At 44.9% G+C, this 25,886-nt stretch overlaps 1 protein-coding gene and 1 long non-coding RNA gene across 2 annotated transcripts; one reads left to right on the top strand and one right to left on the bottom strand.

Moving 5' to 3' along the window:
• Positions 1-531: 531 nt before the first annotated feature.
• IER5 (immediate early response 5) lies at positions 532-2,690 on the bottom strand. Its single transcript, XM_068541360.1, has one exon. The coding sequence runs from the start codon at positions 2,473-2,475 to the stop codon at positions 1,495-1,497; it is 981 nt and encodes a 326-aa protein (XP_068397461.1). The 5' UTR covers positions 2,476-2,690; the 3' UTR covers positions 532-1,494.
• Positions 2,691-10,748: 8,058 nt separating this feature from the next.
• LOC137761476 (uncharacterized) lies at positions 10,749-16,019 on the top strand. The gene is made up of 4 exons (XR_011073421.1): positions 10,749-10,813; positions 12,009-12,144; positions 13,794-13,858; positions 14,878-16,019. It is a non-coding gene; the product is annotated as an uncharacterized lncRNA (long non-coding RNA).
• The last annotated feature ends 9,867 nt before the right edge of the window (positions 16,020-25,886 follow it).

Below are 25,886 nucleotides of genomic sequence, written 5' to 3'. Positions count from 1 at the left end.
AAGCACTGAAAATTCCATCCTGACATCCACTGGAATGCAGAGGTAGACCTGATCAGCTGGGCATGTCAATCTCATGAGGCTTCCTTCATATGTCAGGTTTTGTTCAGTAACAAAGTTGAAAGATGACCCACGTTACCTAACAGAAAACTAAAAATTTTAGTGAAAAACACTTCCGTGGATGGGAAGGGCTTCAGAAGTTGGCACTTAAGTTATTTAATATCAGACACTGTAAGACTGGGCTGTAAAAAATCAAATCGCCTAGACTTTAGAAAAGGCAATTGCAGTGGCAGTTTTCAAGAAACTGGCATAGCACTGATATTAGTATCTAAGAGCACTCCTCTTGATGTGCAGGAGAAAGCTTAAATGTGTCTCTCTGGATACTTAGTGAAGCCAGCAAACAATGTCCCCAGTCTGTGAACAACTGATATGAAGAACCACACCTTCAATTTTCCACGCGGACCATACTTCCCCTCCTCCCACTTTCCTCCCTCCCAACCCAGACAGGTGATTACAGACAAGGAGGCGGTGAAGTTGCTTCAAAATATTTAATACGTGTCAGACACGTAAAGTTACATTTTTATACAAAAATCAAAACAACGAAGGAGAAAATACTGTACAAAAACCTTGTCAGCTCCCCCAACCTTTATACAACAAAGACTGGAGTCACTATCTACAAACCCATAAGGTCTTTCCACTTAGGGCTTCTGTCTGTAAACTTTGTTTCCTTAAACGGTTTTTAAAAGCACTGTGTAGTAGGTCTGATCTAGAGCTTTTAAAAAATAAATCTTTTATCTATAAACTCCGTATTTCCCAGCTTGAACTCCGCCGTGAAGTTCATCAAGCTTCTTCCCTGTCGGGAAGACAAGGACCGCTAACGTTCCCCCTTCCCAGAGCGATCACAGAGTATAAACGTTTCTTCAGGGAGAGAGAAAGGTGGGGAGGGAGAGAAATCACACAAGCCCCTAGTCCGGACGAAATGCCTCTAGTGTGAGGAAATCCTGAGAGGAAGCGCCGCTCCTGGCCCCGGTGCGGTCCTAGCTTTCACGTGAGGGGTCTGTGTTAAGTCCCTTCCTCCCCCGCCAGCCAACGGGGAACTCCCCGGCCCCGGCCTTCCCCGCCGCTTCCTTCTCGGCGCTGCCGGCGGCGGAAAGTCCCTGTCTGCCCCCAACCTCCCAAGCCCAGGGGAAGGGGAGATGCACTCCAGAGACACAAAGTAGTCCTAATTCAACGACACAAACTGACACACACAGACACAAAAGTCCACGATCGTGCTCTTCCGATAAGCCTCACACTCCCCAGTCTCAAGAGGAGACCCGAAAGGCTCCGCACAGCCGGCCGCCAAGCCCGAGGGCAGTCGGTGCCGCCCGGCGGCACCCGGTCTCCTCCTCGCGCTCGGCGCCGACGGCCTCTGGGGCGTCCTCGCAGCCGGAGAGGCCCAGCCCTCACGTCGGGACGCCCGCTGCTCAACCTCTTCCCGCTCGGGGATCCGAGGGCTCAGAAGGCCACGATGGCAGTGCTCCAAGGGTTGATGTCTCTCAGCACCGGCTTATCGCAGCAGATCTGCCCGGGCTCGGCGGCTTCCGGACCGCTCTTCTCTCCCTCCGCTTCCTCCCGGCCGCCCCCGGGGCTTTTCCGTAAAAGTCCCGAGAAGCTGGAACCGAAGATGCTAATGAGGTTGGCCACGTTACCGGTCTCCATCTCCTCCTCCTCCTCTGCGGCCGCCCCCGCCGCCGCCCCGCCCGGCTGCTCTTCTGAGTTCCGGCGGGGTTTCTTGAGCGGGGTCGAGCCGGGAGCCGGGCAGTCCGCGGGGCCGCCGCCCACCCCCTCCGCGCCGCGCTTCCTGGGGCAGACGGGGGGCGGCACGGGGGGCTCGGGCCCGGCGGGGCGCGGCGCGCGGCAGCCGTCCACGCGGGGAGATGCGCTCATCTTGTCCTCGTCCCCCGGGGGGCAGCCGCAGGGGCGGCGCGCTGCCCCAGGTCCCTGGGGGAAGACGTCTGAGCCTCCGGCGGGAACCCCGGCTCCTCCGACCGCCGTCTCTCGCGGTCCCTCCACGCGGCGCCAGGCAGCTTCCGCCGCCTCCGCCTCTCCGCCCTGAAGAGTGTCCCCGGCGCCCGTCACCGTGGCCGCAGGCTCCGCGTCACCCTCCCGTGGCACTTCTGGGACGGCAGGGAGCTCCATCTGGGGCTCGGGCTCCGGCCAGGCGGCACAGGCGGCCGGCGGAGGTGGCTCCCCCCAGCCCGCGGGTGGCCCGGCCACCGGCTCCCCAGGCTGCTGCGGCAGCGCCGGAGCCCCCGGGTGACCGGCCAGGTAGAGGCCGGGGCACGGGTCGCTCAGGTAGACCTGGCGGGCGCTGCGGAGCACCAACGAGACCAGGAGGTTCTTGTGCAGCTTGATGCCGCCGCGCTGGACCCGCGAGTTGTAGATCTTGCCCAGGGAGATGCTGACGATGCGGTGAGCCTCCAGTTTGAACTCCATCCTGCCTCGCCTTCCCAGGGCTGGCGCGGAGGTGAGAGAGTGAGCCCCAACCCACGACCCGAAGCTGACACGGGAACGATAGGCGTCAACGAGTCCGCCCCGGCGGTGGACTCTGGATCTCTGAAGACTCCGAATAGAAACGGCTCCGGCGACGCGCTCGGTAGCTCTTGCGCCCTCCCCACCTCAGCTCCACAGCCAGGTTGGGGTCGGGTCGCTAACTGAGGGCAGTCTGGCCTCCGGGCGCCTTATAAAGGCCTCCCGACAGCCAATAGCGAAGGGCCGCCAACCGTTCCGGGGCCGATCGGCGCGCCCTCGTGCGCCTCGCGCGGCCAATCGGAGACCGAGGAGGGGCGCCAGGGCCATTCGAACGTTGGTCCCGCGGAGCAGGCTCTTAAAGGGGGCGACGCGCGCGACCGCTGACGGGCGGGTCGCGGCCAGTGCTCCGAGCGGCGGGGGACCGGATGGCCACGGTGTTGTTTGTACTTAAACTTGCTGGCCTGTGCGCTACTTGCCGCAAGCAAAGCGAACTAAACCATTCGAACTTTCATCCGAGTATGGTGGTGGACTTTGCTCTGCAATAAAGTCCTGATCCTTCTCTGATCAACACTCCTCCCTCCCCCGCCACCGTTTGCAAGGCGTCACACACCCGTAAGCTCCGGGGCAACCCGACAGAAATGGAGATGATGGCAAAACGTGGCACAGGATACCCTTGGATAACAAATAGTGTTACTACAAGATATTTAGCAGATATTAATTTTGGATAAATCCCTTGCCTTCTAGAGTCACATACACTCGTTAGCACCTGTCAATTTTAACACCGAAGAAAGAAAAAGGGAGTTCTAAAAGTTCCAAAGTTTCTGACTGCTTATGAAGGCTTTGTGTCTATGTACAAAGTTTTTGGTTCTCCACTAAAGCTAGCATCTATCACTTTGTTCTCCAGATTCTAGAACCAACACAGTTGTCAGATCAGTTACAATGAAAGGTGGTACACGTTCTCCACAGTGATTTTTCTTCAACAGGACTGACCAGTCCATCCTTGGAAAAATCTAACAAGTTCTAAAAATACAAATAGAGAAGTCCTGTATTCCCATCATGATGTCATAATTTTATTTTGTGTCAAGGTAAAAATATAGGGGAAGAGTGTTCCGGAATTTTTGGTCAATCAACAACTTAGTCTATTTACTGAGCCTTACAGCACAGGGTTGTCCAGGGTCCTAGACTGGGTTCCTGGAGAGTCAGTTTGAGTTAGTCCAACCTAAGCTCCACCACAAACCTGCCTGATGACTCTGGTAAATAACCTTAGGATGCTTTAATTTATCCAACTCTAAAAAGGAGAAATCACATACACATCTGCTGTATTATGCAGCATCTTCTGATGAATGACAACTCTCAGCAACAATCTGAGTTATAAAACTAAGCACAGTTTTCTTGGAGTCCACGTGGAACACTGGCCTGATCTTGTATCAGGGTTTGGCCAAGTAGTGTATTTAGTTAGGAAAAATATTAGTGAAAGGTGGGCTTGATTATGGCTAATTCATAATCAGGAGGCCCCCAAAGGATGTGATGGCTCAGTAATTATCTATTCCCCCAACTTAATGACGATAACAGACACCAGTTCATGGGACCCAGAATTTCTCCCCTCTAGGAATTTTCAGCTCGAGTAAAGAAGGAGATAAAATAACAACACAAGTAATTACAAAAGCAAGCCATGTGTTTTGAGTAATAACATGAGAAATGTTTTCTTCTGTTTTCTCTTTCTTTGAGAGCTGGCCGTCACTATAAAACACTAAGAGCTCAGGCTCTGAAGACAAGCTTCCTGAGTTGGAATCCCAGCTTTACTTTTTACTTGCTGTGTGACCTTTGGAAAATTACTTCACTTCTCTGAATTGGAAAATTACTTCACTTGTCTTGGACTTTTTTATCTTAAAATAGAGATGATAATAATAGGGTCTACCTCTTAGAGCTTTTGTGAGGAGAAAACAAGGTAACACATTCAAAGCTCTTAGAACAGCCTGACATATAATAAGCTAGCAATGGACGCCAGCTATTAGAACACATCACTCCTCACATGACTTGGGGTGGAAAAAGAGGCTGGGGAAGGCAGGAACATAGATGGGAGAAAGAAGTTGTATTTGAGGTGGGTGTTGAAAAACCCTGAGGTGGGCTCCACAAGTTCCAACCAGCAGGAGCAACAGAGTCCATTGTAGGGAACACCTCATTTGGCAGAGATGCCAGGCACCTATAGTAAGTGGAAAAGACTGGGAATAGAAGCTGGGGTTACATGGTAGTGGGTTGTGGATGCCTCAGTGAGGAGATGGGGCTTCCTACAGGGAACTACTAAAAGTTGTTGAGTAAGAGAACCTCAGAATGCATTCTAGAACGGTCAGTACACTTAATTACCACTTAATTATAAAGGGGACCACTTAATTATAAAGCTCTTGCGGGAGTTTAGGCAAAGAGTAATAAAGGTCTGAACCAGGTGGAGGTAGCAAGAATGAAAAAGCCGAGAGACAAAAGGAACTTTAGTGATGATATGGGATGCCTTCACCCACCCAAACAGGTCACTGATAGAGCAAGCCTCGGGGGAAGACTTCCAGACCCACCTGAGCTGGGCATTGCTCCATCCTCCATGGTGGAAGCAGACTCCTTCATCACTGTCTTCATTACTTTCTCCTGTCATGCCCAGGGCCCCTCCCAAACTGTGCTCTCATCAAAGGCAGGAGCCCATCTCATATTTGTAGCCAGGAGATAGTGAAAATATTTAACAACTGTAGGATACAGGCACTGACCATCAGGACAGAGTCCTGGAGGCCTTTACAGTGCTGGGGGTTATGGGCAGGCTCCTACAGGAGGGGCTGCGTGGCCTGGAAGGGGGGCACTCAAGAGATTCTGCCAACTGGCATGGAAGAATTTCAAGGTTTTAACACTTGGGATGGCCATACCAGGTGCATACTGAGTGGTTACGCACTTGAACTAATGAATCCCTAATAATGATATTGTCTACCAGGCACTGAGCTAATCACATATAGGCATTATGTATCATCCTTATAAAGTTCTGAAAGTCCATGTCATTATCTCCATCTACAGGTGACGAAACTAGGACTCTGAAAGGTGAAGTAATTTACAGCTGTAGGTGGAGAGGGTGGGCTTCAACTCCGAACCTATTTAACTCTAAAGCTCGAGTGTGGGGTTCTGGGGCTAGATTGCCTTGTTCCACTTTTTACCTGTTGTGTGACCTTTGGAAAGTTATTTCACATCTAGGTGAAATAAGAAAATTATGGGGCTTCCCTGGTGGCACAGTGGTTAAGAATCTGCCTGCCAATGCAGGGGACACGGGTTTGAGCCCTGGTCCGGGAAGATCCCACATGCCATGGAGCAACTAAGCCTGTGTGCCACAACTACTGAGCCTGCACTCTAGAACCCGTGAGCCACAACTACTGAGCCCATGTGCTGCAAGTACTGAAGCCCGCATGCCTAGAGCCTGTGCTCCGCAACAAGAGAAGCCCCCACAATGAGAAGCCCGCACCCGCAACAAAGAGTAGGCCCCACTCGCTGCAACTAGAGAAAGCCTGCGTGCAGCAGCAAAGACTCAACGCAGCCAAAAATAAATTTTAAAAAAAAAGACAAAATCTGTGTTTTAGGGGAAAAAAAAAAAGAAAATTATGTTTTGTAACACAGGCAAGTTATTTCATCTTTCTGAGCCTCAGTCACCTATTGTGTAAAATGGGAATCATAAGAATACCTACAGTGTTTAGTACAGTTCCTAGTGCCATTAAAACATTTATTTATCGTGATTGTTATTATTATACCAGTGCCTAGCTCAGTACTAAGCACACAGTAGGTGTGCTGTTAGCATTTGTTGAATTTTGAATGCTTTTTCTACTATACCAAGTAATAGATGGTCAATAGATGTTTGCTGACTTGAAACTGAGCCTGATTGCTCTTATTATCAGGAGTTCCTCTAATCCTGAGAACAAAACAGAACCTTGAGAACTCACCTCTGGAGGACCTAGGCTCTCATGATCAGCAAGCTTCACCTCCACCTATCGGAAAAAAAAAAGGGAAAGTATAGAATGTACTCTTCTAAGCTTTAGAAAGCAGAGTTAGAATTTGCCGTCATCCACCTTTAGGATTCTCTCAGTTAAAAAAAAAGTTGGTAGCACGATGAGACACACTGGGGGTATCAGAAGGACAGAGGAAGCAACTGCTCTGGAAGAAGTGGCCAGAGGATGTCCATCAAGTCTGTCCTGCCCTTCCACGCCCCATCTTCTCCCCTGGGGCATAAGCAGATTAGCGCGCCGAGTGCTGGCCACGGCTGTCCCCACTCAGGCACTGTCTAGGCTCTGGCCTGAGGATCCCTTTTAACACAGGGCCTGTCTGCCCACTGCTGTTGACTTTCTCGTTTGCATGACGGATTGAAGACTAAGTATTACTATCAGATGATTACAGAGCTTATATTGCCTTAAATGGAGTCTAGTCTGTGTAAGAACAATGCAAACCCACTATGGATCATACACACAATAGCTCTGGGAGAAGTAACCACGGGTGAGAAGTGGGTGAGTGAAATAACGTTCTGTCCTCCCTTTCAACGTTAGGACATTTGGAAATTCATTTTGGTCAAAGTTGCTTATGTAAGTGAATAACCATTTGCATGGCATCCTGAGTTCTTCAGGAGGAAAGCGCCACAGAAATATATTATAAGCACTTTTATGTAAATAATAGTCCTCTTGCTCTTCTGAGAACAGGCAAATCCACCTTTCAACTTTTTCTCTCTCGCTCTTCTGGCATATTTTACATCTTTTTTTTTTCTCTTGGCGGCTTGACAACTATAGAATTTCTTTATCGTCAAAGAGCATTTGGGGCTTCCCTGGTAGCACAGTGGTTAAGAATCCAGCTACCAGTGCAGGGGACACGGGTTCGAGCCCTGGTCTGGAAGATCCCACGTGCCACATCCCGCGAGCAACTAAGCCCGCGAGCCACACCTCCTGAGCCCACGTGCCATAACTACCGAAGCCCGTGCGCCTAGAGCCCGTGCTCCACAACAAGAGAAGCCACTACGATGAGAAGCCCACACAGAAGCCCCTGCTCACCGCAACTAGAGAAAGCCCGTGCGCAGCAACGAAGTCACCCAAAGCAGCCAAAAATTAAAAAAATTAAATTAAATTTTAAAAAAATAGCGTTCAACTAGGGGTGGGCACCAAAACCTGCCTGTCTTTTTTTTCTCCTCCCCGTTTCCCTTCCAAAACTGTTACAGCCCCACCCTCTGTCTTGTCCTAAAGTTTGTATGTTGGTTCAGAGAAACTTAGGATGTTTTTATGATCATCTTTGTCATACCTCATCTCCTTTAATACTCCGAAGAAAAACAAATTCCCTCAATAAGTAGAGCATTCAAACTCATTAAAATGAGCATGGTACCCTCTCAAGCCACAGAATGAAAAAACACCACTACAGAAGACCCTAGACCTGCACTGTTCAATACTGTAGCCCCTAGGCCAATGTGGCTAGTGCAACTGATGAACTAAATTTTACATTTTATTCCATTCAAATCTAAAAACTGAAACAACATAAAATCCTTTTACTGAAACCCAACTTGTGTCATATTTTTGAGGTTTGAATGGTTAGCATCCAAACTGATGCTGTAGTTGTAAAACACATAGCAGATTTCGAAGACTTAGTATCAAAAAGAGAATGTAAAATATCTCATTAATGTTTTTAAGAATGGTTACATGTTGAAATGATAACATTTTGAATATATTGGGTTAAATAAAATTATTAAAATTAATTTAACCCGTTTCTTTTTACATATGTGGCTCTAATTATATTTCTATTGGACAACACTGCCCTAGGGATAATAAAGGGATAGGGAGGTGTGGACATATAAATATGTATGAGCATATTGTGAGCAATTAACAAATGTCCTTGATTGGTGAAGAGGGAGAGCAAAGGAAAGACAGAGTGAAAAGGAAGTGAAACATGAAACACTTAGATGGTTGTAGAGGTGAGGAGAAAATCAAAGAAAAATGTAAAAAACAGAGCTAATCAGCCAGAAGAAAGTTCTTTCTAGAACTGAGAAGTAGCCACAAAGTTAGAGAAGCCCAATTCTACGTATCTGAATGTGGTAACACATAAATTATCACAATATTATTTTAAAATCCAAAATACAAGCATGCACACAAATTTAAGAGAGGAAAGCCTACTCACTTGGACAGCCTCATTCTCAGGCGTTCTTAGGGTGCATTGATTCTTTTCAATTCTGAAGTCCACCTGGAATTGCAGGACCATTTGTTTTCAATGGGCCATTTTCCTGCACAAAAACCTTCAGTGGTTCCCCATGACCTTTATGGCAAAAATCCAACCCTCTGGCCTGGTCTTCAGAGTACTACATACATTGTTAAAAACAAACAGCCTGGAATGGAATGGGGGAACAGAGCCTGGCTTCCTACCAGCTGTGCATGGGCAGATTTGCAGGTAGTCCTTGTCTTGTAAAATTGGGCAGTTGGACTAAATCAGTGGTCCTCAGAAGATGGCTGCATATTAGAACCACCTGGGGAGCCTTAAATATCGAGTCTCCCAGACCTCACCCCAGATGACTCAAAATCAGAATCTCTGGGGTGAGACCCAGGCAGTGGATTTTTTAAAGCTCTGTAGGTGATTACAGTGTGCAGCCACGTTTCAGAACCAGTGGCCTAGCTGATTGTTTTAGGATCATTTCAGGTCCAGAATTCTATGATTCAATGAATCTAGGCAAGTCTTTCCAACCTTTCTACTACCCTGAGCAACATAAATGCCCCACCTCTTCCTCAGCTGGACAGGTCTAATCAAAAGTATATGTCTCATCTGCTGCTTCCTCAACAGAATGCACTCTCCCCTCCTGCCCAAACGCTGCACCACCATTTCCTCCAGGAAGCCTTCCATGCCCAATGGTATTTACAATGTGTTCACTTGGGCACACACACTCTCATAACCTAACATTCATTTGTTACTTAAAACCACAATACCACTTGTTATCTTATGATACCCTTATGTTTTTGTTTTGTATTTTATTTACTCACATGTTATTTAACTTTGATGTGGACGTATTTATTTCCCAATAACAATATAAAGTGCTGAGAGGCGCTCCATTACACTTTTTTGCATCCTGTTTCCACTACACCCAGAACCCTGAGTATCGCTATGTACATATCAAGGGATCAATAACTATTTGATAAACCAATTAATGGGTTCCCAAAATTTGAGGCTAACATATTTGAACACAGCCAACTAGAAGGGGGAAAAAAGAGTACTTGACAAATTATTCTAGTGGCAACAACCAAACTATCACCACAAATGCATTTTATCTTACCCTGGCTCATAATTATTCATGACACTAAGCTCTACCATTTCCCTATAAAAGCCATTTTTCACATAAAATAAGGGGTGTTATTTTTGATAGACGGTTTGCTTTTGTTGCCATGCTATTTACAAATATGTGATACTATTACTAAGAGAGTAGTTGCTTGCCCACTCTGTTCTAATTAAACATTACTGGTTATGATGTACTGAAAACCCTACTGGCTATCAGCACCTCATTTAAGGGCAAGCTATATCTCTTTCAGCCAATAAGAAAGTCTTGCCTCATCTCCCCACTCCCCTTCTAATTGCTGTAGCTAATGGAACAAATTCTAATTCATCAGTCAAGTCCATTTTAGATCAACACAACTGATCTAAGTTTCAACATGAATGCTCATTCAGTTAGAAAACCCCAAATCACTAACCCATCTCATGCTCATTTTGACTAAGCAAATTCTGAGTAAGTATTTATACAGACACCTCCTCCAGTGTAAAAGGAAGTTTCAGATCTGCTGTCTAACCAGGAGCTAGTGTGTGGATTAGCAGATTTATGTTTATAAGGCAGTCTGAGCTCTTTTGAGGGAAAACGATTGTAAAATAGGCAGCACTCTCATATCCATCCCCTGAACCATTATCACTTATAAATTTCTCTGAGTTCAGCTCCTTTCTTACTGAGATAATTCCTTTTGGCATTCCCGGAAAATACCAAAAAGATCATTGTGAAAAAAACAAGTGTTCTTTAAAAGTCAAGTAAGTCTAGACATCATTCTTAGGAGAATTGGTCAAGGAAGAAAAAACAGTTACAAAATGTTTTTGTGGCATTGCCCTTTTAAGAAGTGTAACATTTTGGTTCTCAGTCTTTTCATCACCTTTCCTAGTAGACTGATGCAATGCTTAGGAAGTTTCAGAGTCACGTGGGGGACCCTGCCTGAGGTCAGAGTCCTGAGGAGCCCTTTCTCAGTGTGGGTCATTTTCTGTTTGATTTTGAATTTGTCCACGCTGTGATGGAGTAAGTGCGTGTCGCCGTGGGTGTTCTGATTAGTGTGCCTGGGTAGAATTGTTTTCCAGTGTGTCAGTGGGTGCTGGCCGGGGTGGGGGGATCTGCTTAGTCATTTTGGCCGCAGTGGTTTGAATAAATGCTGTGGTCCCACTGGATGGCAGCGCCCCTGATGTCTCTTTTGTTGTGATGGGATTTATGTTTGTTTGGGGTTTTTTTGCTTGTTTGTTTGGGTTTTTTTGTTTGTTTGTTTGTTTTGAGGCTTGTAAATGATTTTAAAACTACTTTGGTTCTTGGGCCAATATTATGTTTATGTGTTTCCAGTTGGCTAGAAGAATTAGTTTTTTTTTTAAACATTAGTTTGTGTGCTTTTGCTTGAGGCGGAAAGGAAGCCAGTTATCCCCCCCCCCCCCGCCCCGCCCCCCCCCCCCCCCCCCCCCCCCCCCCCCGCTTTGGGAGAGTAAAATAGAATGAAGGAAGGGGTATGGCTTTGTTCTTTTTTTTTTTTCCTTCCCTGAGATCTAACTAGACTGGATGGGTTTGACAAACAATTAACAATCCTTCCCACTCAGCTGCTGTTACCCAAAATAGCATCTCCTTGGCTGCCAGGGTAGATGGGAGCCTTCAGGGGAGGAAGACACAAAGGTGCCCTCTTTAGGAAGCCTGAATCTCTGTGAGATCTTGAAGGCAGAGGGGGAAGCCCAGGGGATTAAATTAGCAGGCAGCCCAGGCTCCACCTGGAAGGGAAATAGATAATAGGCTTTAAAGACAGGAAACAGCTTGTGCTCCAAAATAATAATTTTCGAAAGCAACACATGATGGATGCTGGGAAGGTTTTCTCCCCACCGCACACCCCCAGTTCATAATTTTGAAACAAAATCTCCGTTTAAGATGCGACTCAGTGAGTCAAGTCTTCTGGTATTCCTGTAATTCTGCTCCCACCTCGCCCCCGTGTTGGGAAAGACCGTTCCAGCCAGGTTTTTTCTAAACCTGACTCTCAGTTACAGAAATTGCTCAACAGCAGGTCTGGAGAGATCTGATTAGGGCTGGTGTTGCTATTTTTTTCTTTTTTCTTCTCTGCCTTGTCCTCTTTCTTTTTTCTCTTTTCCTTTTTCTGCTCTCTCAGCCTGCCATTTTTACCTCTTCCTCTTGCTTTTTTTCTGAAAGACGGCATCTCACGCTCCCACATGTCAATTTGTTCTGCCAGCCAGGGCTCTCTGGGGTCCTGAAATGTCTCCTGTCATGAGAAGGGATGTGGATGGGAAGAGAAAGCACACGATGCACTAAACAAAGGGAACAGACCAGCGACCTGACTTCGAGAAGGTCGGGACGGGAGCCTGAAGGTAAAGGAGGGAGGCGGAGAAACAGAAGGACCAAATATGCCCCCAAAGGATTAAAAGATTATACATATCAAATTGGATTCTAGGTTTTGCTGTTTTTAAATTTCCTTGAAAATATACCCAAAGGGAATTAAAGCAGCTATCAAAAAGAGAAACCTGTTCCATGAATTAACTCACAATGAGCCTCAGCCGCTAGAAACCATGGGCTTGGTTCCTTTTGCATTGAGTACATGCTTCCACTCTAACAATAACATTCTGGCTCATGGTCTGATCATACAACCATGTCCCTCTGGACTGGGACTTCCCTGAGGGCAGCAGATAGGTGTACATCCTTAGTGCCTAGCACAGCACTTGGTCCAAAGGAGACAACAGAATGTTGGAAGTGTTGGGGTGAGTGGATAGATGGATGGATGGATGGGAGAATATATAGTAGAGGAAGACACTTAGAATACTCATGAATTATCTCTTTTTCTCCTGATATTTTAGAAAAGGGAATATACAATTGGCAAACTCTTCTAACAGATAAACAAAATAGAGAAGTGATATGATTCACTTTGATGTTCCAACAAGAGTTGTTCCTAATATATCCTCTTCAGCACCTAGCACTGTACATGGCATGCACAGGGTTACACTCAGCACATGTTTGTTGAATTAATGATTTAGAAAGGAGAAAAACAGTTATCCTTCCTTGAGGGAAAGTTTTCCCAGAAAGAGAATGGAGGAGCGGTATATAGCGCCACAAATGTGAAGTGTTTTATGACATTATCTTTCCCAACTTTGACTTTGTGAAACATCTTAAAGAAGAAAAATACCTCATGAAGAGAATGGATATTTTGGAGACCAGAGAAGGGCTTTCAGAGTAAAGAGAGTAATGGGGGTGTGTATGTGCTGTACTATTTCCAAAGGACCCTCCCACAGAGTCATCTGTGGCTGACTCAAATGTTAGACGTTAGGATCCAGAGATGCTTTCATTCTTTTTATTTTGGCAAGGACTCTGCATGGTAGAGGGATGTTAATTAGAGAGCAAGGTTGGTGGCAGAATAGCAGTCAGAATACTTGCAGCCCCCAGAGCATGACTTCTGCCCTGACCCAAATTGGGGTTGGAGAAAGGCTGTGTGAATCCATGAAGGACCGCTAGGATGCTAAACAAGTACATGATTATGCTGATATATAACCAATATTTGGTAAAACAACAAGGTAACGCAACCTGGGATTTACCACTCATCTAGCTTTAGGTCATTCATTTTCAATTCCTCTCCCACTCCCCAAGTCCTGCAAAAAACAACAAAAAGCATAGGAGGGCTGAGATTTACATAGGCCAGGGGCTTTACCAAGCTCTGAACACAGAATATGCCTGGGAGGTTTTAGAACGGGCAGTTAATTGATTGGCTCCGGAAAGTGTTAACCCTGAGCAAAGCTGTGTTACTACCTCATTAGCACATTAATTCTACTGACTATTCTCTGCAGTCCTGTATCAGTTAATATCCTGGGCATTTCTGGAGGTGGTTTTACAATATCAAGTTGTATTGACTAGAATTTCAAACTAAGACTATTGGCTCGAAAGCCCTCGTTTATGAATACTGTAGATTAAGAAAAGATAAGGGAGTAAGTATGTGCCTGAAATACTGAGCCTGGTTCTTTTCTCTGCTCAGAAAACCTGTGGTTGGCCTGGGCATCGTCATGGTTCCTGGCCTCTCCTGTGAGCACACAGTGAGCGGTGAGCAGCGTTCCAACCCACCAGCTGTGCGGGAAATGGTCTCCAGGACCAGTGAAGGATTTGACGTCCCCGCCCCCATATCCACACACCCACCACCACTCTCCCTATGGAGCAGAGTGGGCACACTTAAGATATCACATTCACCCCAGAGTCTTCTCCAGTCCTTCAAGTTGAAGTTCATTCCCGCATGGATTTTTTCATGTCACTTATTTTTGCATGTATTTTCTAGAATTTTCCACATACATGTCTTTCTTTCTACTTGATTATAAAATGGTTCAAGATAGGGACCTTTTTTCAACCTCTGTCTCTCCAGTAGAAACCAGCCTACTGTCTTGTATCTAATAGGCACCCCACAAACATTTGTTGCTTTGAATTTTTGAGAGAGAGCAGGGGATGGTAGAGAGAACACTGGATGAGGAATTAGATTCTCCCGGGGTTCTGCCACTAGCCAGTCAGGTGACCCTGAGCAAGCTGTGGGACTTCACGGTTCACAAGATCCTAATCTGTGAAATGATGAGGTTCATCTAAGGTCCCTTCGAGATCCAACACACTAGAAAAAGAGGAACGAAAAAGACTTTGTGTAGCCCAATTTTATTTGCCACGTTAGTGGCAGTGGAGAAATATTTTAAGGAAAAAGGAGTTGAGATGTTTCCTAAATGTTTCCAGGGTTTATTAAAATCTCTGCAGTTTGGGCTCTAAACCAACAAAATATAAGAGGACAGAAACAGCCATCACAACATTCTAGTTAACTCTTAAAAAAAAAACTATTTGATGCCATTTATCCAATGAAGATGCTCTGTCCACTTGTACTGGGCCCCAGACTGGGCCCTGGGAACACCTGGATGAGTTTGGCCCCATCCAGACCCAACATCACAGAATACACTTTCTTTGTTGAAATCTCCTTCCTTGGCTTCTGGGATGTCACCGTGTAGCATTCTGAGCTGATCAAAAAAAGTCATTAGGGATAAAGTGAACAGAGGATGTGTTTAATGTATTCTTTTTATTTGTTCATTCAACAGCTATTTTTTGAACACTACTATGTGCCAGCTACTGTCCTGGGTGCTAGAGATACCTCAGTGAACAGCACAGACACGTGCGGTGCCCTAGCACGCTTCGGGGTCAGATGCTGCTTCATTAAGGGCTGGATGATAGCTGGAGCTCTTCCACTCACTCCCATCTTTCTGTATCTTATCCTCTTCTGCAACTAGTAGAAGAAAAAGTAGCTTAAGCCTCTTTCTCTGACACCATGAGCCTTGGTCCTCAGTGCTCCCCTTGTCCCCCCCCCCCCCGCCCTTCATCACAGAATTACCTTTGCCCTCTTGGATCCCACCTTTGTCCTTGCACGTAGTCCTGTTGTAGGACTGATCACGATGCATTTCTATTGTATTCTTACCTGTCTGTCTCCCCTACAAGGAGGTGAGCTGCATCACACCTAACCACACATGTGGATCAATTCCATGAGGAACGGCCCCTAAGGAACTATGCAGTTAACTGAAGTTCAGTCATTAGGTTGACCACTACAGTCATAACGGAAAGCATCAGTCACACACCTTAGGTCACTAAGAGCCCCAGAAAGCAGGTGATGTACCAGACTCAAGGTACAGCTGTGAACAAGTAGAAAATGGCCGCTGCAAGGGAACCAGCTTGATAACCCGACAATCCGAATGGCTGAAGTATCATCAGTCTTAAAAGGTAGCCCCCCTGCCTCTGCAAAAAGAGGCTTAACATCCAAATCATCTTGAGCTGCTCACCACCAAGTGATGAGCATTTCTGGCCACATAGGTCGACGATGCTTACCTTACGTTAGGTGGGGACACCTTCAAATTGTAAAAGACGGTAGCAGGATCCCGGCACCAAATACCTTACGCTTTTTCTTCTACAGGGTTTTAAAACAGTGGAAACGCTCCCAACACTCACCAAACAAATTATTTTAATATTACAATATGAAATTACCAAACTCTAATAAGACAGCCTTTTCAGATTATTCCATTGTTAACAGGCCCCCTTAAATATCTTAGTTTACAATCTGATTGCAAATGAAATGGGATTTTTCTAAAAAGGAGTTCGGGGGTAGCTGTGATAACAGGCACAGATCACTTTAACAAGCTAGAACTATCAGACTGTTCTATTATTTGGCCAATCTTTACGTGGAACTCGTCTCACATAAGCCAGATAATTACAAGTATCATAAAAGAAATGAGTTGCTGCATTGTCCTTCAGTTAAAAGAAATATTTTATTTGTAAATAATTAGAGATTCACAGGAAAGTGCAAAGATAGTACAGAGAGGTCCCAGGTACCCTTCACCAAGTTTCTTCCATGGTTACAGTTTACATAATTATGGTACAATATCAAAACCAAGAAACTGACACTGATACAATATGTGCCTATAGTTCTATGCAATTTTTTTTTAGTCCCCTAATATATATATAGATATACTTTTAAATTTTATTCTATTTATTTACTTTTTATACAGCAGGTTCTTATTAGTTACCTATTTTACACATATTAGTGTATACATGTCAATCCCAATCTCCCAAGTCATCACACCACCATCCCCACCCCGCCGCTGCTTCCCACCTTGGTGTCCATACGTTAGTTCTCTACATCTGTGTCTCTATTTCTGCCCTGCAAACCGGTTCATCTGTACCACTTTTCTAAATTCCACATATACACGTTAATATACGGTATTTGTTTTTCTCTTTCTGACTTCACTCTGTATGACAGTCTCTAGGTTCATCCATGTCTCTACAAATGACCCAATTTTGTTCCTTTTTATGGCTGAGTAATATTCCACTGTATATATGTACCACATCTTCTTTAACCACTCGGCTGTCAGTGGGCATTTAGCTTGCTTCCATGACCTGGCTATTGTAAATAGTGCTGCAGTGAACATTGGGGTGCATGTATCTTTTTGAATTATGGTTTTCTCTGGGTATATGCCCAGGAGTGGGATTGCTGGGTCATATGGTAATTCTATGTTTAGTTTTTTAAGGACCCTCCATACTGTTCTCCATAGTGGCTGTATCAATTTACATTCCCACCAACAGTTCCCTTTTCTCCACACCCTCTCCAGCATTTGTTGTTTGTAGATTTTCTGATGATACCCATTCTAACCGGTGTGAGGTGATACCTTATTGTAGTTTTGATTTGCATTTCTCTAATAATTAGTGCTGCTGAGCAGATTTTCATGTGCCTCTTGGCCATCTGTATGTCTTCTTTGGAGAAATGTCTATTTAGGTCTTCTGTCCATGTTTTGATTGGGTTGTTTGTTTTTTTAATATTGAGCTGCATGAGTTCTGTGTCATTTCATCACATGTGTAGATTTGTGTGACCACCACTGCAATCAGGATACAGGTCTACCATCTCTCACATGCTACCCCTTTATAATCACACCCAGCCTTTTCTCCGCAACCATCCCTAACCTTGGCAACTACTAATCTGTTTTCCATCTCTCAAAATTTTGTCATTTTGAGAGTGTTATAGAAATGGAATTATGTAGTATGTGACCTGTTGAAATTGGCTTTTTTCAACCAGCATAATGCCCTTGAGATTCATCCAAATTGTTGCATGTGTAAATAGTTTATTCTCTTTTATTGCTGAGTAATATTCCATAGCATGGGTGTACCATTGTTTTATGGAGGGACATTTTGGTTGTTTTCCATTTCTAGCTATTACAAATAAAGCTGCAATGAGCAATGTGTACAGATTTTTATGTAGACATAAGTTGTCGTTTCTCTGGAGTAAATTATCAGGAGTATAATTTCTGGATAACCATATACTTAGTTTTTAAAGAAATGGCCAAACTATTTTCTAGAATGCTTTTAGCATCCTGTGTTCCTGCAAACAATGGATGAGTGATCTAGTTTCTCTGCATCCTTGCCAGCGTTTGGTGTTGTCACTACTTTTTATTTTAGCTGTTCTTATAGGTATGTAGTGATATCTGTGGTCTTAATTTGCATTTCCCTAATGACTAGTGACGTTATGTTATAAAGATATGAAGTTTGTAATTAGTTTTAGATTCTCCTTTGGCAAATCATTTTACTCTCTCCAAGCCTCAATTCTCTCATCTGTAAAATGAGAGAATTTAACTATATAACCCCTAAATGACCTCCCAGTTCGAAAATTCTGTGTATCACTGGATCTACCTTGGGTGAGTTTGTTTGCAAGGTGAGGAGCTTTTTTAATTTTCCCTTTGTGCCTCAGCTATTGCCATCTGCCAACAATTGCCAAAGAATGAATCTTATCCATGGGCTTTACTGACATTTCCATGAAATGTGTGACAGCTCCCTATGTGTTTCATTTGGCCCTATTCAGCATTTAAGTCACATCATCAAAGCCTGAGCAAAAAGATCCAGCCTTTCACAATTTATAAGGGACTTCATTAGTTTCTGATTCATTGTTAAGTTGTTTTTATTCATTTGTTCCCGAGGTTCACTATGGAACGTAGTTTAGGGTAGATGATACCTTATAATTTCCATCAAGCATCGACTGAGTGCCTACTGTGTGCAGATAGGGTGATGTACTGGAAAGAGCGCAGCTGTATATGGAGAAGGACTTGGGTTTGAATCATGCCTCTGCCATTTATGAACCGTGACCGTGTCAAGAAATAGAACTTATCTGAACTTCAGCGAAATGGGAATGCCTGCTGCTGAAGTTATGAGGAATTAGAGATAATACATGCGAAGTGCCCAGTTCATAGTAAGCACTCCATAAATGGTAGCTATGATTATGCAGGACATGGGGAGTAGTCCCTGGAGAAAACCTAGAGGAAGAGACACAGCACATGGCACACCCTGCGCCATGTGTTTTCACACACTCACATCTCCTTTAACTCACACGTCAGCACTGGGAAACAGGTACTTACCTGTTTTTATAAAACGGAGGCTAAGAAGTTAAATAACTTAAGATCACCCTGATACCAAGCGAAGGAGATAGAATTCAAATTGTGTCCCTAAGCGGTGTCCAGTCTAGCCAGACAGATAAGCTGTGTGGAAACAGATAAATTCCAGCACAGAGTAGCCAGTGTCCATTGTGGGGCAGAGCCAAAGAGCACTGAGGGGTTGAGAGAGGGAGTTAATTCTGAGGACTGGACAGCTGGGGAAGGCAAAAGGAAACGAGAGGATTAGAGCTTACTCTGTCTCACTGGACATCTCTGAGTTCCTAGATGTCACCATCACAACTGCCTGTTGGCCCTGGAAGCCCAGCCCAGCTGCTGCGTGGAGGGGGGCAGCCCTGGTTTTTTCCAGTCCTCCCCTTTCTCCCTCCTCCCCTTCATTAATGCAATATTCATATGCAGGCTTTCCTGTCTCCATTAGACTCTAAAGTTTTATCCAACTTGTGTTGTTCAGCATTATCACACAAGGTCACTGTCAGAATTGTATTTCCTCTATTAACATGAAGCCCAGGGTCTATTTTACAGAAATACATTCCAGATTACCTTCCCTAGAATCATTCTGTATTATGTGAGCTTGACTTGCTTACAAGCACAGGTCTGGGCCATCTCTGCACTTGCTAATTTTCAAAACGTCATTGGGCACTATTGCCTGTATAGTCTGGCTCGTGGTAGGTATTACAGAAACTCATTTAGTCAATATGCACATGTATTGAGTGCCTGCTATGTGCCAGGCACTGGAGTCTCAGGCCTCATGGAACATACATTCTATGAATGGCTGGTTAACTAATGAAAGACATAAGAATTTAACTTGAATATCACTGTCTGTGGCAGATTATTAGTGAGAAACTGGAGTAAATAAACCCTGTGGCTTTAATGAAAGTATAGTGTCTACAGTGCCACACAGAGAAACGACTAATTCGTGTGGCAGAGGCCAATCCTTGAAAATGTCATCACTGGGCCTATAAAGATGTCATCTTGTAGACCGATCGCAGGTCTATGAAGCTGGGCAATTTACAAATCTTTGAAATTTGATCGCAGTTTCAGTTGCAAAGGCCTAAATTGGGTTAGAGCAGCTTGCCTTTCGTCCTCAACCCTCCTTGATCCTCAGGGATCAATGACTAATTCAGTTTTTTTAAAGTCAGGGGGCAGGCAGCCCAAGTTCTCAGCCTCTGAGGGTTACATCCGGTCTGGCAACTTCCTGTGGTACATCATACAGGGCCCATGTATCCGTAGCTGTTATGTAATACGCAGAGTATATGCGTTGGGATCTTTTAAGTACATCAAGGGGTTGTATTTCAGTAGATGATGGGACTCCAAATGTTTTACTTTTTATTATTCCAGATTTTCCTGGAATTGTCACCTTTTAGAGTTTGTGTCTTTTCCGGTGTTCCCAGAATTCTCTATTTAGGCTACTGTCGTGTTGCTTTAAAAAAATAGAGAGCTTTTACTCAGTTCAGCTAACAAATTCACCTTAGAATCCACACTGATTCTTCAAAAAGGGAAAAAAGCAAAGACTGCTTTAGCTTGGGGTTAAATGTCTCATTTTTCCCTTGGTTTCACTTCCTTTTCCATTCTAGTGGCTTCCCATTTCGTTCTGGAGCCTCCTGTTCCCTGAATTTCTTTTCCATTTAAAAAGCTATTTTCTCAGAAAACAAATATCGTATATTAATGCATATATGTGGAATCTAGAAAAATGGTACAGATGAATCGGTTTGCAAGGCAGAAATAAAGACACAGTTGTAGAGAACTAACGTGTGGATACCAAGGGGGGAAAGCAGCGGGGGTGGGGTGATGGTAGTGGGATGAATTGGGAGATTGGGATTGACATATATACACTAATATGTATAAAATAGATAACTAATAAGAACCTGCTGTATAAAAAAATAAAATTAAATTTAAAAAAAAAAGAAAGAAGCTATTTTCTCAGAAGTTGTTTTTCTCCTTAGTTGTTGCCACTCTCTGGCCCCTGTTTTGCTTCTTCGCAGGTCTGGCTGCCGCCACGGCACTTGCCTCAGCCCCGGCCTCGGGCCTCGGCTTGCCAGGGCTCCAGGCCAACCCAGCCTTCCAGCTGCCCCTCAGCTGTTCACTCCAACTGTCCAGCTCCAACCGACTCAGAACCTTCTGGTCCCAAACATTCTCTCACACCCAACCCACACCAAGGAACAAATGCAGAAGCTTCTGCTGGGTTCAACTAACACTGAATGGGAGGAAGGGGGAAAGGAGAACAAATACATGATCAATTCTCCTTAGAACAAGCACTTTCCTATACTTCATAGGTCATGGGTAAGAACTGATAGAATTTGTATTTCAAGAACTTTCTCTCTCTCTCTCTTTTTTGGCTGTGCCACGTGGCTTGTGGGATCTTATTTCCCCGACCAGGGATCAAACCCGGGCCTTCTGCAGTGGAAGTACCGAGTCCTAACCACTGGACCGCCAGAGAATTCCTAAGAACTTTCATTAGCTAAATACCCAAGTGATGATAGAAAAGAAAATTCAGATTATGTAACAGCTCTACTGGCCTTAAGAATAAAAAGATATATTTTAAGTATCAGATATTTGGGCCCCCAAAATGGTTGAGAACTCATTTCTCAGTGCCTCTTCTCAAAGCCTTCCAGAAAAAGGTGCCTCATGTAAGAACCTCTGAAATCTGTCCTTGTCCCTAACATGTGTGTCGGGGAGGAGGAGTGTGGTTAGAATGTTTGGGATCCCTAAGCTCACAGACAAGGCAATAACAAGACAAAGTATTAAGTAAAGAATGTTAATGCTGATGAAACCTTTAAAGAATTCAGATGAATCCTTGGAGTGTTCATCCTGGGCCCCTTGAATGTCATACAATCCTGAGTGGGATATTTCCCCTCTATGACTTCAGCTGTAACATGACACTGTTCTTTTGCACCAGTACATGAGGACTAGCTAATTAAAATACTGTACTGGTTCATTCAAGAAGTATTTACTGAGTTCCTACTACATACAAGGCCTTGTGCAAACAGACTGTCTAATATGACATAGAAATTTAAAAATAGATCGCCATAAATAAATTCGATGATAGGATTATGTAAAACCTTTCAGATAATTTTAGCTGTTTGTATCCACACACAGGGCTTCTAATTCTACCATTTTGAATGACTTGACCTGTATTTTTCCATCATTACCCCTCTCTTCCAAACTGATTCATTCATCTTAGTCTACAACCAATTTCCATCCATTTTCTAAGGGTAGGACCAGAGCTGCCATGTAAAGTTGTGCTCTGTACAAGGACACCCCACCAAGGGGGCAGACAGGGCAGAAATCCACTCTATGTTCTGCTGGCTCAGCCCTGCGACCCGGCCTTAGTCAGTGTTCACCCAGAGGAAGGGAGCAATTTTCTAATTTGCACAAATGTCCCTTATGGGTTAGCTGTGGTCCTAACCCACAGAAATAGAATAAATGGGCAGAGTTTAGTGTTGTAATCAAACAAGATTTACAACAAAGTTACATTTAATGGCAGATGTGGTGTCTATCTAGCTACATGGTTAAGTCACTCATGTATGTGGCGGTATTTGGTGTTCTTTTCACTCAGCCAAGCCAACTATGGGGAAGCAAGAGAGAAGGAGAAGGACACCTCAGTGAAAGCTTGGTGAGTTCCTCTGGAGTCACAGTTTGGGTTTCTTCCTCAGCAGGGGGTGCCCACGGTCTCAGTGTTTCCAGAAATCTTACGTCCAGGGGTCTGAACGCATATTTAACCTACTGAAAGACACAAGCATCCCCCCTCTGGCAGAATGTGACCTCCTTAAGAGAATCAAAGACAGCAGGCATCAGAAGCCTCAGGCTCTAGAGGAGAAGCCGTTGGGCAAGTAGATCAATGAGCAACTGCCTTCACCATCAGGGATAAAAGTTGGAGGTCGAGAACACCTTTCCTTGTCCTGCAGAGGTTGGGAGATGAGACTTATAAATGGAGGAAAACCAAGTGCCCTGGTCCAGGAAGATCCCACATGCTGTGGAGCAACTAAGCCTGATTTAAAGAAAGGATTGCTGTCTCCCAAATTCCCCCAGAACCATAGAAAATTCTGCCAGATTCATTTGACCCAACTCTTCTCATGGAGAGTTAAGGTAAGGTGGACTGATTACTAGTCAATCTCACTATAGGGAGAATTCATTTAATTAGTTTGATTTCCTAAGTGCTAGCTGATTCACTGGAGCAAAAGGAGCTTTTGCTGGACTGAGGGGAGCCTGCAGAGGTTTGGTACAGGTGTGCTATGGGTTGAATTGTGTACACCCCCGATTCAAGTCCTAACCCCAGTACATAAGAATGTGACCTTATTTGGAAATAGAGTAGTTGCAGATGTAGTTAGTTAAGATGAGGTCCTACTGGAGTAGCAGGGACCCCTAATCCAGTATGACTGGTGTCCTTATAAAAAGGGAAATTGGACACAGAGACACACACACACAGGAGAACACCATCTGAAGACTGGAGTTATACAGCCACGAACCAAGGAACTACCAGAAGCTAGGAGAGAAGCCTGGGACAGATACTTCCCTAGAGCCCTCAGAGGGAGCACAGCTCTGCCAACACCTTGATTTTGGACTTCTGGTCTCCAGAACAGTGAGACGAAAACTTTTTGTTGTTCTAGAAGCCACCCAGTTTGCAGTACGTTGTTACAGCAGCCCTAGGACACTAATACAAGGTGGAATGGGGAGCAGATGGTGGGTCATGGCACTTGTGATGGGTTCTATCCTTCCAAAAATGGCCACAACAATACCTCCCACCCACATGTTCTTCTCACAATGTGACTTTGACAATCTTCCCATTGAGTGTTGGGATCTCTATACCCGCCCCTTGAACCTGAACAGGATTTTGTGATTTCTTTGACTACTTAGAGTAGGGCAAAGGTGACATTATGTGACTTCCAAGGCTAGGTCGGAGAAATGCTATGCACTTCTGCCCTGATCTCTTGGGATACTTGCTCTGAGGGAAGCTAGCTGCCATGTAAGCGGTCGCGCTGCCCTGAGGCCACCATGCTGTGAGGAAGCCCAATCTAACCCACACAAAGAGACCACATGGAGAGCCCCCAAGTCTCCACAGAGAGAGATACCTGACCACCCCCCACCCCCAGCTCCTCCAGTACTGCACTGTTTTAACTCCAGCCACTATTTGACTTGAAACCCCAAGCCAGAACTGCCTAACCAAGCCCTACCCAAATCCCCAACCCACAGAAACTATGAAAGGTAATAAAGCGATTGTTGTTGTTTTAAACCACCAGGGTTTGAGATTTGTTACACAGCCTGCAGGGTTTGGGACAACCAGAAGATAAAAGGACTTTGGAGAGAGGGAGCCCAGAGTAAAGGGAGATGTAGAGATGTTACAGCAAGATCAAAGGCTAAAAGATGGCAAATGTCCAAAGGAAGAGAGGTGGTGAAGACATTTCAGGAAGGGCAGTGGAGACTTTTCCTCTGAGAAGGGCAGTGCAGTCAAGTGGAAAACACCTGGGCTGGGACACAAGCGACCCTGAACCCCTCCAGCGCTGCTGCCAGCTCTCCCTGGAGAATGTTCCGTGAATGAATAGTGTGTGAAAGAACAGCTAACCCTGGAAAGGGGGAGCTAAAGAGCAAGAATTGTCCCACACCGCCACCCCACCCCGTGCACCAGTTGTGGGACCACCACACACAGCTCTGCCTGTGATTAGTTGTTCTCACGTAGACTCTGCTGCTAGAAGATGTACTGACCAGCTGAGACAAATATCTGACCCACCTGGCAATCGTGTTTCTCACAGTAAATGAATACATTGGCACTCCAGTTTATGCACCCGTGGGGATGCTTGACCTGCACATGTTAAGGCAAAGACCCCAGACACGGGCAATCAAAATAAGGTGTGGCCTCTCAAAGGGACCCTGCCAGAAAACGATCAACTGGCTTCCCTAGTGAATGACTATTCCTCATGGCCACAACTGTGAGAACAATCTCCTCTTAGGTCAAAAGTAGACAGAAGGACTTCCCTGGTGGCGCAGTGGTTAAGAATCCGCCTGCCAATGCAGGGGACACGGGTTCGAGCCCTGGTCCAGGAAGATCCCACATGCCGTGGAGCAACTAAGCCTGTGCATCACAACTACTGAGCCCACGTGCCACAACTACTGAAGCCCGCGCGCCTAGAGCCCGTGCTCCACAACAAGAGAATCCACCGCAATGAGAAGCCCGTGCACCGCAACGAAGAGTAGCTGCTGTTCGCAGCAACAAAGACCCAACGCAGCCAAAAATAAATAAATAAATTTATTAAAAAAAAAAAAAAGTAGACAGAAGAGGAAAAACCAAGTTCGTGTTCCTCAGAAATAAGGAACGGCCCAGAAGAACTTGAAAATAGTGGAAGAGGCAGAGAAGGCCAGCCCTCCGACGGGACAGCTCACCCCTACAACAGAGGAGCCTGGTCCAGGAAAACTTTGCCTGACTTTCACCCCGCTCTTCAAACTGCTTTTCTTCCCTCCCTGTTACACTGCCACTTAAATATACTATATTTTGGTCTGTATGTGCTTAAAAAGAAAATAGACAATAGAGTTAAAAAAAAATATGATGAAGAAGAGAGTTGAACAGATTTCTCATCCAGTGTTCTTAATCCAAATATTAAGTAAAGACAATCCAAAGTCAAAACATGATTGTGGTGATAGCACAGTCCTTTGTTTTTAATGTTTAGATTACGTTATCAAATATTTCATAGTTTCCAATTACCAAGCATCTGTAATCAACAAACACGAGTTAATGAAGCAATAAGTGTAAAATTATTATTATTATTATTATTTATTTATTTATTTTTAACATCTTTATTGGAGTATAATTGCTTTACAATGGTGTGTTAGTTTCTGCTTTATAACAAAGTGAATCAGTTATACATATACATATGTTCCCATATCTCTTCCCTCTTGCGTCTCCCTCCCTCCCACCCTCCCTCTCCCACCCCTCTAGGTGGTCACAAAGCACCGAGCTGATCTCCCTGTGCTATGTGGCTGCTTCCCACTAGCTATCTGTTTTACGTTTGGTAGTGTATACATGTCCATGCCACTCTCTCATTTTGTCCCAGCTTATCCTTCTCCCTCCCCATATCCTCAAGTCCATTCTCTAGTAGGTCTGTGTCTTTATTCCCGTCTTGTCCCTAGGTTCTTCATGA

The sequence above is a fragment of the Eschrichtius robustus genome, chromosome 3 (genome assembly GCF_028021215.1).
Source record: "Eschrichtius robustus isolate mEscRob2 chromosome 3, mEscRob2.pri, whole genome shotgun sequence".
Lineage (NCBI taxonomy): Eukaryota > Metazoa > Chordata > Mammalia > Artiodactyla > Eschrichtiidae > Eschrichtius > Eschrichtius robustus.
Note: the sequence above shows the minus strand (reverse complement) of the source record. Positions and strands in the feature narration are given on the sequence as shown.

What these genes read in the sequence shown, in the direction of transcription:
- IER5 (XM_068541360.1), bottom strand. Translation starts at nt 2,475, where the DNA reads ATGGAGTTCAAACTGGAGGCTCACCGCATCGTCAGCATCTCCCTGGGC.